The sequence below is a fragment of the Myotis davidii genome, unplaced genomic scaffold (assembly GCF_000327345.1).
Source record: "Myotis davidii unplaced genomic scaffold, ASM32734v1 scaffold496, whole genome shotgun sequence".
In the NCBI taxonomy this organism is placed as follows: Eukaryota; Metazoa; Chordata; class Mammalia; order Chiroptera; family Vespertilionidae; genus Myotis; species Myotis davidii.
In genome coordinates, this window is record NW_006289398.1 from 8,217,888 (window position 1) to 8,230,946 (window position 13,059).

Below are 13,059 nucleotides of genomic sequence, written 5' to 3' on the forward strand. Positions count from 1 at the left end.
CCCCACGGCCCGTCCTCCGTCAGGGGCCGCGCCGCGTCCGAGCTGGGGGAGGAAGGGTGCTTAGGGCTTGGCGCACCCGAGAGCCCCTTCCCCTCTGACCCCGGCTGGCTCACCCCTGCCCTTCACCTCTGACCCCGGCAGGTTCACTCCTGCCCCCCAGACCCTGCCCCCTCCTCCCCCGCGCTGGGGCCATAGCTGTGCGCTCGGCCCGTCACTCCCCATGGGCTTGCTTCCCTGGACTCGGGCGCCTGAGCATCGTGATTACATTTTGTTTCCCAGTGAAGACGAGTGAACGCTGGACACCAGCCTGTTCCCGAGCCACGCGCAGCAGAAAGGCGCTGGGGGACGGGGTTCGCAGGAGAGTGGGGCTCCCCATTTGCGACGGGAGTCTCTCCCGAGAACCCACCTCTGCTGCCAAATCGAACCGAATAAATATTTGACCGTAACTCCTGCTTAAACGTTTTCAGTGATTTTCTTCATGAATCAAGGACTTTGAGCACATGCCTCTGTGTACCTTCCATCTATTTTATAGGCTGTGTGCGTGAAGGTGGGCACTGATTGGGTCGCTAATGGAAATCCAGTCCGTAGAATCTCTTTGTTGAAGGTTACAGGATGGAAGCCCTCCAGTTACCTTGTGGGTTATTGACAATCTGATTGTTCCCGAGAAGGGGAGCCCTCTGGTGTGTTTCTTGTCCCTCTGTGTGTGACGTGGCTTTTCATTAGGAACTGATGTGAACACAATCTGGACAGACAATAAAGGTACAGGCGGTGGCAATCAAGATATATTGGCTTATGATAATTTGCCTTTGCTGGAGATCCTGCCTAGAGCCAACTGGCTCAATTAGTTGTATTTGATTAGAAGTAAACATTGACAATAGAGTTTGAAAGTAGATGGGTAGTAGTTAAGTCAACCCCTATATCCACCGAAATCAAAATAAATTATGAAAAAAGTCAGCACACTGCATCTTGATTTTTATTTGTGTACAAGAGTTGCTTAGAATCTTTAGAGGGTCACTAAAATGTTACAAAATTAAATGAAATTAATGTCTTAGGAAATATTTAAAATTATTTCATATAACTATATAGTAGGCACTTAAATGAAGAATTAATGTAAAAATAGGTGATGAAATAAATTTGTTCATTAATGCAGTTATTTTCATATTTATGGTGTACTTTATTCATTGGACTAGATTTTTGAGATTTAAATGCTCCAAAACTATCATGAATAATATGTACATTTTAAGAAATCAAAAACTAATTTTCTGTGGTATATTTACTTAAAGCACATTCACTGGTTCAATTTAACAAGTACATTGTTGTTTGGGTGACAAACTCTTCATTATAATCAGGTTTTCAAACATAATGATAGGAAGAATAAAACCTATAAACATGCTTCATGTTTCTTAAGTGGCAGTAACGTCTCAGCACCCATACTTCTGGCACACGATCCCATCCCAGGAGACTTTGATATATGAAAATGCAACGAGATAAATAGTTGACATTTCTTTTTCTTTCCATTTAAAACTGAATGAACTACATCATTATTTTAAATATATGTCCCAAATTTTACTTAGGTTTCTGGACAATGAGTAACAATCAAAATCTCATCCAATAGTTACATTATCTTAAGAGATTCTTTTCACCACTTAAAAATACTTAGTTCATTTATTGATGTGAAACAAAATGAGCTCTTTAATTGTTGATTTCCTATTTTACTTGCTTATTTTCTTAAATAAAAGAAGCCTTGGAAAATTCTATAAGGTCTTTTAAAGGTGTTCTGTTCAAGGTAGTTGTTTTTGACATAAGCATTTTTTTTAAACTATTGCTCTTTGAGTTGATGCAAAGTGATGGATAATAATTGCTTTTTATAGTGACTATTAAAATAATATACAGTGATAACATTTAGTATCTGTATTTCCTTCATAACTAAATAACCAGTTGTGCAGTGTTCCAAGTGATGGGCTAACATGTTAGTGCAGGAGATGGTCATTGTGTGCCTTCTGATTCAGTGCCTGCATCAATCCCGAGGCCAAGTGAACTGGGCAGGAGCAGTGCTCATAACATGAGGCAAAGACTGATGGACAAACTGTCATTTGATTCAGGAGCCAGACTGAACAGATTCCAGTTCATTTAGTGCTTTGTCTGCACCAAGCACCACTGTGCCTTGCATTCAGGTCGCTGTGTGTGTGTGTGTGTGTGTGTGTGTGTGAATATAAGGCAGTCCTTGAGGTCACCATTTCTCATTACAGCCACAGTACTGCAGCTTATTAAGAATAAGGAACTATCCCAACATGGCAGGTTCGAGACTCTGCTAGATCTCAGTCTAGAAAGCCTAGGTTCTTCCTTTTGTGATTTTGGGCTCCCCAAGAAGACACGGAAGAGGATTGTGCAGAGTGAGGGCTCTATTGATGTAAATTAATCCCTTCATTCGGTTCAGAAGAAAGAAAAATTGTCTCTATGTTCTCTTTGTAAAACAAACTTGTGTGAAGTAAACCAAATATTTCGGAAGGGACGTTGTTGTAAAAATGGCCGGCTTTTTGCTTCCTGGATTTGAATTTCCTGCAGGTTTGCTTACTCTCTCACAGGACCAAATGGGATGAATCCATTGTCTCTCATTAAATGCTTAGTCTTCAGTTTTGTTATCCACAAGCTTTTTGGGTCATCTCATCAATGCAGAGCCTCCTGACTGGCAAATTTCAAAGGAAAACATCTACCCGATGGATGAAGTAGAATGTGAAAACAAAATATAAATAAAAGAGGTTTGGCTACAAATGAGAAGGATTGAAGAAAGAATATAGATGCAGGCTGAAGATGAAGTTGAGGTGAAAAGCTGCTGGGGTCCAACACCAGCAGGTCCAGGGGTCCCCAAAGGTGTGGATGGAGTCGGTGAAGAAGGAATGACACAGAGGCAGCGTTCAGTTGATCAGCAGCCTTGCCAGGATCTCTAGCCACAATCTCCAGCCAAGTCCTGTGTCCATGTTCTCTTGCTAGGTTCTCCAGCCAGCTTCGGTTGCCAGGTTCTGTAGCCAGGTTCTTCAGCCAGGTTCTGTCTAGGTTCTCCCACCAAGTTCTGTAGCCAGGTTCTGTCTAGGATCTTTTGCCATGTTCTCTCCAGCGAAGTTCTTCTGTCTCTAGGTTCTGTGTAGGTTCTGTCTTCTAAGTTCTGTCTCTAGGATCTTCATCTAAGTTCTGTGTCTAAGTTCTGTCTCTCTTGGTTATTTCTTCTAAGTTCTGTGTCTTGTTGTCTTGTTACATCTGTATTTATACCAGTTGATTCAATCCTATCAATCTCTATTCCAAAGGTTAGGGTGTTTCTTATCTCCATTCCAGGGAGTAAAGATTATGTAGCTTAAGCATGATTGTTCGTAGTTAAAGTGATTAATTACCCGCCTGGCACTTAGTTAAGAGGTTTTATTCCCTCCCTAACTTCAGGGGAAAATCCCTACCTGGGGAAACAACCTTTCTCAGAGAGGTGACCTTGTTTAAAACACAGCGCCAAGAAGGTGAGCAAACATATTAAGAACAGTATGCCATATATGCCAGGTCCCTTGAAACAGCAAGGATGGACCGGCTCCCAGCAAATAGCCATACTCACTATTAAATACAGTCATGCTGTATCGAAAAACTGATGAACAAACGGTCATGGTTTCATTTGACCATGAGAAGTACATGGCACTCTTGCAGTTCATTACTGATGAACTTCTGTCCCTGACCAGCCTCAATGATGATCCCTTTATCTTTATAAGAAACGGAAATTTAGTTCCGTACCTTACAGAAATAGAGAAAAACCTGGGTGACATTGGAGAAACGTTCCTCCTCCATTTGAGCAAATTTCTGAAGTGCCCACCTTTCCTCTGTGAGGATAGAAAGGGGAGTTAACCTATAGCAAAAATAAACCTCTGTGGTGTGAAAATGATTTTCCAGTTCCACATTTCAGTCCAAGAAGGTATGGATTTGTTACATGCGTACCCACAATTTCCCCTGCCATTTTAAGCTTATACTGGAACTAGAAATTCCTTTTCTCACCATCCTATTCCAGGAAGCAACGATATTTTCATGCTCAGGGATGGGTTTTCCTGTGATTGTTCTTACACCAAGGACACTCAGCTTGCTGCGTACAAACAGTTGTGCCACCTGAAATAAATGCCGTAGGGGCTAAACATTTTCCCCTTTTCATTCATTAATTGGGTTCCGAGGTTCTAGAGCAGGGGTGGGGAATGTCCGGCCCACAGGCCAAATGAGGACCATGAACTCAAGGCATTAGGGGTGAGTTAATTAAATGTTTGACCAACTATAGCAGGCTAACTTTTAAGTTGATAATTTTGCATGGCCCGTGAAAGATGTTATAAATATCCAATTGGCCCTTGGCAGAAGAAAGGTTCCCCACTCCTGGGCTAAAGGCCCCATTGTAATAGGTCACCATTTATTGCCAAGGATGCTGTCACCTGTGAAGATTATACCTTTTAGATTTATTTTGGAATTATATAGATCGTCAGCATTTCTCATTTGTTCATTTATATTTTTTGAGATATTTCTATACATTGAAATGCAAAAATCTTTAGTGAGCACTTTGATGAACTTTGGTAAATGGATACACCTTTAATACACACCACGATAAAGATACAGAACATCTCCAATCAACCCCCAAACTTTCTTCATTCATATTCTTTTTCCGGTTAATCCACTGACACAATAATCTTAACTTTTTTCACTTAAATCAGTTCTATGCTAGAACTTTATGTAGTTCTGTAAAACTTATATCAACAACTGCACCACATACAGCAGGTGCTCTCAAGTCCAGCTTATTTTGCTCAGAATAGTGTCTTGAGGATCCAATGTTGTTGCATTTATCAATCATTCACTCCGTTCCATTGATATGTATTGTACGGTTGTATCAATCTGCCATACTCTTTAAATCCATTCCATTGATGGACTTGAGGTATTTTCCCATCTGAGGCGATTATGATGAAGACTATAAACATTATTGTATTGTTCTTTCTGTAATATGAGGTTTTTATATCTCTTGGGTAAATGCCTAGAAGTGGAATTGCTGGTGTCAAGGGTAAGTGCATGTTCAACTGTATAAGGAACAGTGAAACCTGGAGCCCTGTTTATCTCACCGTTTGACCTTCCAATTTGACCTTCTTACCAGCAGCGTGAACATTCCGGTGGCCCCACAGCCTTGATGGTGTCAAGGGTTTCAGTGGCCTTTCTAATGTTGGCCCCTTTTGTGGGTGTTTTGTGGTATCCCCCTGTGACATGAATTTGCATTTTCTTGATGACAAGTGACGCTTTCCATCTGTTTCCTGGCCATCACTATGTCTCCCTTTGTGACATGTCTATTTAGCCTTTTGTCCATGTTGAGGGCTGTCTTTTTATTGCTTAGTTGCAGGAGAGTTTATAATTTTGAAATTAGTTCTTTAAGTATATTTAAAATATTTTCTGCCAGTGTGTAGCTTGCATATTCATACTCTTAATATATTCGGATGAGTTTATCACCCAAAGTCAAATCTTGGAAGGAATCTTTATAGCAAATCTCTGGAGGCATTTTTTGAGGGCTTAAATATTTAAAAATAACATTAAATATTTTTAAGTATTTAATGATGACTATTACTTGGGAGACACATATACTAATATTAAAATTTAGTTTCCCCTCCATGGGAGCTGTTAGAGTATTTTACTGGTATTTTGGAGAGGTTTTCCCTTTTATGCACAGTGCTGGGTATGTCCATTATGTCTCGTTCTTACTTTGTTATCGGGAAGACACACTCTTGCGAGAGACATTCTTCATCTGCGGTTCCAGTGTGGACGCAGCTCCTGCAGCTCTCGGTGCTTTCTCATGGCGTGAGGGAAGCAGAGTACAGCTGTGTTATTTTTTTAAATGACTGATGGAGAAGGTCAAGGCCACCTTCCACAGCTGAGCTGAGCAGGACCCGGCTCTGCTCTGAAGATACGCTGCCTGCCCTAGCTGGTTTGGCTCAGCGGATAGAGCTTCAGCCTGTGGACTAAAGGGTCCCGGGTTCGATTCCAGTCAAGGGCACAGGCCCGGGTTACAGACTCGATCCCCAGTAGGGGGCGTGCAGGACGCAGCTGATCAATGATTCTCTCTCATCATTGATGTTTCTCTCTCTCCCTCTCCCTTCCTCTCTGAAATCAATTTTTTAAAAAAAGGACACAGTGCCTTCTTCTTACTGGGTGGACCTCCTCATGTCTGACAGGGAGTTGCAACAGGTCACACCACAGCCTGAGCCCACAGAGGGCCCTGCCTCTCCAGGGGGGAGAGAGTTTCCAGAACTCAGCTTGTCTGGGCAGCGGCATCCAGTGTGCAGACCCTTTGCAAAGCTCAGCACCCAGGGTGAAGGATTTGCGCCAAAATGTCCAATTCCTCAGAGAAGACCTCTACTGTAGAGGTCGCATGCATGGATGTATAGATTCAACACCATAACAAGTTCATTTTTTTTGTCTTCTATCTGATTTGCATTTTGATCAGGTCTTCAATGAATATATTAAATTCGTATTGATCAAACTTATAAATGACACAAATATGGAATGGATAACTATTTTTTATGAAAGGACATAAAATGACCAGATCTGAATTAAATCACAGATCAAAGCAAACAAAAGAAAATGTAATAGGGTCAATATAAAGATTGACATTTCCACTAAAAATAAATTGCCCAAGGATGGGCCAGGATGGGGGAGACCTGTGTGTGTGACAGTTAATGTGAAAAAGTGCTGAGCCTTCCAGGAGTCTTTATGATAAGTCATGTGTGTTTGGACATAACAGCACACTTTCCCCTGTGCCAACCCCAGAGAAATGTCCATGTGAGCCTCACAGCTGGGACCACCCAGAGGAGCAGATGACGCTTCGGGGCCGTGCTTGGTCCCTGAGACACCAGCGGTCCTTCCTATGGGAGAGGACCCACCGGCAGAATCTAGAACACACGGGCAGAAGCTACAGGAGGGAATTTTCACAGAAATCCAAGAAAAAAATGTATGGCCATTGCAGTTGTTTAGCTGCGACATAGGCTGCTTCAGAGCTGGCTCACTCCAGCCGCTGGTGTGAAGGGCAGGGCAGAGTCTCCCTGAGCCTGGGCGCTGGGAAGGGGGCCGGGGTCAGGGGAAGTGGCACCGCTCTCAAGACTCATTTTACTCTGTGGTGCTTTTGTTGGAAATTAATTCAAGATGAATGGAACTTAAAGAGTTACTTTTTCTGTATCTCTTCTGAAATCCAGTTTGCTCTGTGGGAGGTTACTTCATGCCTATTCATGTTTCCAGATTTTAGCTCTATTTTTCCACGAAAATGTGGAAAATGTCCGCATGAGTTGGTGTGTAGGGTGTCAGTATACTCGCTCAGTGAGCACCTGTGATTCCCTCTACGTTCCCGTTGAACTGCCTCATCTCTGTTCTCAGCAAGGCGCCCGGCTCTCTGTCCACCATCTGAGCCAGGATTTACTTTATTTAAAGTTTAATAATACACATGCATTCCCAAGCACAGCTTCTTGGCTCTCTGTGAGTCTTATTGGGGATATAAATCAGGAAATAGTAACAAAAGTCTGACAGAATAGTGGTTAGCAAACTCCTTTCCTTAACCCTTCAGAGGCTTCGGGTCCCCATCCCCACAGCTCTGCCTCACTCGCCTGAGCCCTCTGTGCCCACTCACCCTCTGTGCCACCCTCCTCTCTGCTCCCAGCACAGAGGAATAGGAGACGCAAGGATGAACTTACTCAATTCCTGTCCAGGGAAAAGCTGCACTGCGATTTTCTCCACCTAAACCTCCACAGTTATATTCAAAGTCTATACATTGAGGAGGTCTCTATTTCTGCAGGTTTGGAAGCGTCTAATTTTGGAATAAGATTTGGGATTAACAGCTCAGAGAATTTACCACATTTTTTTTTTGAGGGACAGGGTTCAGGAGCATCCCCCCTCAGTGGTCGCTGTCAGGCTGAGCAGTGAGCAGCCTGGGTCTGTGTTGTCTGTTCTCACTGTGCCTGACTGAACGTGGCCAACCCAGAAGCAGGATCTGGGCTGGTTTCCATAAAAGATGGTGACAGGATCCCAACAAAGGCACTCGCAGGCCTGGCTGAGCTCGGCAGCTGCATGAACTGAAAGGACGACGTCGGCAGGAATGTGCCCAGCAACACAGCCACCAGGCGGTCTGGGTGCCAGCGGCCTCAGAGCCAGACCTCATTGCTCACCCGACATCAGGGTGACGTCCCTGGGTCTGTCCTGGCTGGTACTCGTGGGGGGTTTGCCCTGAGCCAGAAAGGGAAGTGGGGACACCTGCCGTTTAGTGGCCAGGCCTTCCCTCTGGCCAGTGCTGTGCGCGTTGTCCTCGGTGTCGTTACTTGACTTAAAGAGAGAAATGCCTATGCGTGTACTTAGTAAGGAAGTGTGAGCGCAATCAGCATTGTATAATACCAACTGGCTTTCTGTTGTCTTTATTCTTACATGCACAATTGTGTTCTCTTACTGGCAGTATTTGTCCAAAGGGAAAATGTTATCTTACTGTCTCCCTTTCTCCATGGCCCTCGGCTGTCTATAAACACGTGCACACATGCACATATGCACACGCACACGTACACCTGACCTCAACAACCTTGGCGTGGGTGAGGCTGAGCACTCTGTTCTGATTCTAGCGTCTGTCCCCCTGTCCGCTGGTCTCGCTCTTTGACCCCCCCGCCCCCCGAAAGCTGTAATTGTTCATCCTATTCTGTGGGAAATGGGAAGGACAGTGTGGCCTCGCTCTGCCTTGAGGACTCTCTGCCCTGAGGACTGTGCTGGTGCCCGTCCTGTCCAGTGCAGTGACCGTGGACGCCTGTGATGTGTGGTGGAGGCTCTGGGTGCTTATCTCATTCCATTGTCATGAACTAGAACAGGTGCCCATGACCAGTGGCGATCGCCAAAGATTCATCGCGTCAGAAAAGGGGCGGGAAGATGTATGTGACTCCGTGTTCCACATGCCTCTTCTGCACGAGCCAGATGGCACTTGGAAGTAAGGCTGCTTGGTCTCTGTAGATGTTAGGTGATCATTTAAAAAAGAGAAAGAGGAACAACAGCCTCTGAGTAAAGCATGTGTGGTTAACAGCAGCCTTCTCCATGCTGGGCCCGTGCTCTACACGTCTGCTCTACGAGCATTACTTTCACACACGTCCCAAGTGAGGTCACAATTTCTTCCATTTCACGTGAGAGGGAAGTGAGGTGCAGACTTACAATAACAAACAGGAGCATGTGGTGGGCGGGTGTGTGTGTGTGTGTGTGTGTGTGTGTGTGTGGCTGATCTAGGTGGGGTTCCTTGTCGATGCACCTCCCAGAGCATAGCCTCCCCATTGGTCTTTCCCAGGTAATAGTCCCGTCCTTGCTGGAGACAGGATGGAGGGCCTGCCTGCATGCCTCTGGACGTGTCACTGAAACTGAGTGCACTGCTCCATGCTGCTAAGCCTCCGTGTTCTCCTTTTAATGTGGAGATAATGAGGCACCGCCTCCTGGGCAGTCATGAGGGTTAAAGGAATGACTAGTTCCTGGCACGTTGTGTGAACCGTATGTACTTGCCATCGTCATGGTTTTCGATTTGAAAGAGCTGCCGTGTGTTCGGCTGCTGTGGTAACGCGATAGGAATAGATGAAATAGAGACGCCTGGGTGTGCTTGCCCAGGAGACGGGAGCCTCTCGTTACTGGTCCCTCGGGAAGCAGCTCCTGCCGCTCGGACCCGTGGTGGTGCCTTCGCGGGGTTGTGTGTCGGAGCCCACATGCCCAACCCGTCCTCACATCTTTGCTTTTCATGTCGCCCATGGATGTCCCCTTGGTGCTCTGGTTGGCTCTGAATGCCATGCAGGGCCAGCGCCAGCGCATCTGGGCAGCTGTGGGCCTGCCCCCACCTTGCAGGGGGACCGATGGCCATGGACATGCCTCAGGGACAGCGCCACTGCCTATCCCCAGGGCCTGACATCTGCTCACAGCCCATGTGAGTGGGTGCTGCTGCCGTCCACGGTGGGCTGACCCCTCCTTGTTCCCCCACAGATGGCCGCTGCCCAGGACGCCCGGTCTGGCCAGAAAGACTCCTCCGACCAGAACTTTGATTACATGTTCAAGCTGCTCATCATCGGCAACAGCAGTGTGGGCAAGACCTCCTTCCTGTTCCGCTACGCTGACGACTCCTTCACGTCCGCCTTCGTCAGCACCGTGGGCATCGACTTCAAAGTGAAGACTGTGTTCAAGAACGAGAAGAGAATCAAGCTTCAGATCTGGGTGAGTGGCTGTGCCGAGTGTGCCCGGTCCTGGGCGTGGGGCACACGTGTGCGGGGAGGGCTTCTGCCCATCTCCGCGCCACGTCCCGATGCAGCGCTTTGCTGTGGGGCATTGTTTTAGGGCGGGAGCGAAGCCTCTTTAAGGCTTGGAAACTGTGCCTGTTGTCAAGTCGTGCTTCTTATGAGCGCCCAGAAAAAGGAAAACGTATGGCCACTGTGTTGGTGGGAGGAGCGGTCGGACTGCTCGGCCTTATGACCCCTGTGACCCTGAGCACCATGAAACCTTCCTCACCACCTTTCTAACCCACAGACCAGCAAAGTGGGTCTCACCTTTGATGCCACAGGACGCAGGCAAACAGTCACATGCAGGGAAGCGAAGTCTGTCCCTTCAAAAACCCCAGCTACAACCTCAGACGAAGTTGATTTACACTTCATAGACTCCGTGTCCTCAGCCCTAATAGGTGTGTTTTTCCACACAAAGAAAACAAAGCAAGAGGAATATAACGTTTATTTTAAACATGGTTTCCCTGAGCACAAGGTGCTCCATCAGCTTAGAGACCAACTGGCCTCCCTGCTTCCATCAATAGACCAGGGATTTGTCACCGAACTGCTGGGGTAAATCAGAGTGGCCAGTGAGAGACAGAAGAAATGCAGGCGGGCAGTGGGGCCAAGGTCAGATGGGAGATGAAGGATCAGGAACGTGGGTGCACAGGAGAGAACTGCTACGCATTCACGTCTACGAAGTAAAGTGTAGGCCACCGGTCGGCCATTTCCGTGAGTGCAGGCCCCTTTTCCTGTCCATGATCCTCAGCTGCTGACGTCGATTTGAGCTGCAAACAGGCTTTTCCCACGAGGGAGGTTTCTCCTGAGCTGGCTCTGAGACCACCTGGTGTAGGTGCCAGGCTGGCCCCGACCCAGGGTGAGCCTTACTGCTCGCAGGAGCTGAGAGACAGGCTGTGGGCAGAGTGCCCTTATGCACATGTCGGTGACACTGGGTGCCCTTCCACAGCTCAGCTCTTGGTGCACAGACTGGCATCCTCACAGGTGTCTGCAGTGAGCTCCTGCTCTTCCACTTGTCTAACTGGGATCTTCCCAGCCCAGCTGTAGTCAGGGGAGAGTGCGGGGAAGTGGATGTGCCAGTGGCTTTGTCATGAGAAGTCTCCTCGCAGGAGGTGCATGGTTGTGCGGTGGCCCTCTTACAGGGCGTGCCCCAGGTACTGAGGGAAGTGTCTTAGAAGGGGCTTGAGCAGCAGTGAGCGGAGGCATGAGGAGGCATGCGGAGTGACAGGGAGTGCCCTGGTGTTGTTCCCACAGCTGGGGTCTGCTTGGTGATGTAGTGTGAGCTCCGGGACAACAGTGAGGTTGCACAGTTCCTACTGTCTGTCGGCTTCAGGAAATCATTTATTTGGGAATGTGTTTGACGTTGATGGTGTGCTGTCTCATTGGATTTCCATCACTGCCCGGCTGCTCTTCCCAGTTCATGGTATTTCCACGGACTTCTCCCAACGTGCAAACACATTGTGGAGATGTGCGGTCATCTTGGCCTGTGCTACCCTCGCTCCTGCTCCCAACACTGATACCACACGTGTGGGACTGGCACACCAGCAGTTCCTTTGTTCTCTGCTGTCTGACACAATGCAAGGAGTGGTAGGGACTCACAGGTAACGACTTATTGCCCATAGGACACAACTCAGGAGCAGAAGAGAGAAGAGGCGTACAGGACAGTCAATTAGCATATTCCCTCCTTATTGACTGTGGGTGCCACCATCTTTGCAATGGTGTGGGGTCAATTAGCATATTCCCTCTTTATTAGATAGGATTATAAAGGACACAACTCAGGAGCAGAAGAGAGAAGAGGCACACAGTACAGAGGGTGGGAGGGATGAGGTGCTGCTTCTGTGTCCCCTCTGGGTGTGGCACCTGCATGATGGTGCGCTCTCCCCCCGATGCGCACACATTTCCTCCTCAGGGTGTGTGGACCTTCCATTCCAGGCCCCAGTGGATTAAAATCACTGGCCATTGCTGATTAACCTGGTATTCAGCACCTGTCTCCCAGTAGGTGGGGGAGGAGGGGTGAGGGGACGTTCTAGTCCTTTGATCCCATGGTTTGCTCTTCTGCAAACAGTCCTTGTCCTGAGGCCTTGGAGGGGCTGCCAGGGGTCCCCTTGTGGGCAAGACCTGGGTGGAGGGAGGGCTGTTGTGAGTAGTCACCAAAGATGGACCCCATGGTCTCAGGAGCCTGCACCAGGAGCCAGGAGGAGAGCAGACCTGCGTCTCTTACTCTGTGGCCATATCTCAGCCTCTCGTCTGTTTCAAAGAGGGAGACACAAAGTGGGTTCACAGAAACGAAAACCGTCGTGATTGGTCCAATGCACCAAACGGCTGCAGATATCTATGTAATTCTGTTCACTCTCCTGATTTTAAACTGCCCACAGGAGAGCTACCTTCAGGAGAGGAAACCAAGGTGTAGAGAGGCTAAGAGACAAGGCAGAGCAGGGTCTCAAGTCCAGTCCGCTGGTGCCGGCCGGTCTGGTGCTGACCCACCAGTTCCGCAAGGCCAGTGCTGAGTCAGGGCAGTTGTGTTGTGTCGGGCCTGCTCATCGGGCACCCACAGGCCCAGGAGCTCCAACCCCAGGCCAGGCCTCAGGAGGGATTCTGTCAGGAGGCAGAGCTGGGGACTCCCTGTTTGTGCTCCCTGGTGTGCTGCATGGGGTCTCCACACCCACACCCTGGACAGCTGGTTTCCCACAGCCCACAGCCAAGTACAGCGTGGCTACAGCCACAGAAACATGACATTTCTTCTCTGAAGTGT

The 13,059-nt window shown here is 47.6% G+C and overlaps 1 protein-coding gene across 1 annotated transcript in view; it reads left to right on the forward strand.

Moving 5' to 3' along the window:
- RAB3C (RAB3C, member RAS oncogene family) overlaps positions 1–13,059 on the forward strand; it is a 64,174-nt gene that overhangs the window by 20,382 nt on the left and 30,733 nt on the right. The window contains exon 2 of the mRNA XM_006761789.2: positions 10,021–10,248. Within this exon, the coding sequence (XP_006761852.1) occupies positions 10,021–10,248 (228 nt within the window). The remainder of the gene's footprint in view (positions 1–10,020; positions 10,249–13,059) is intronic.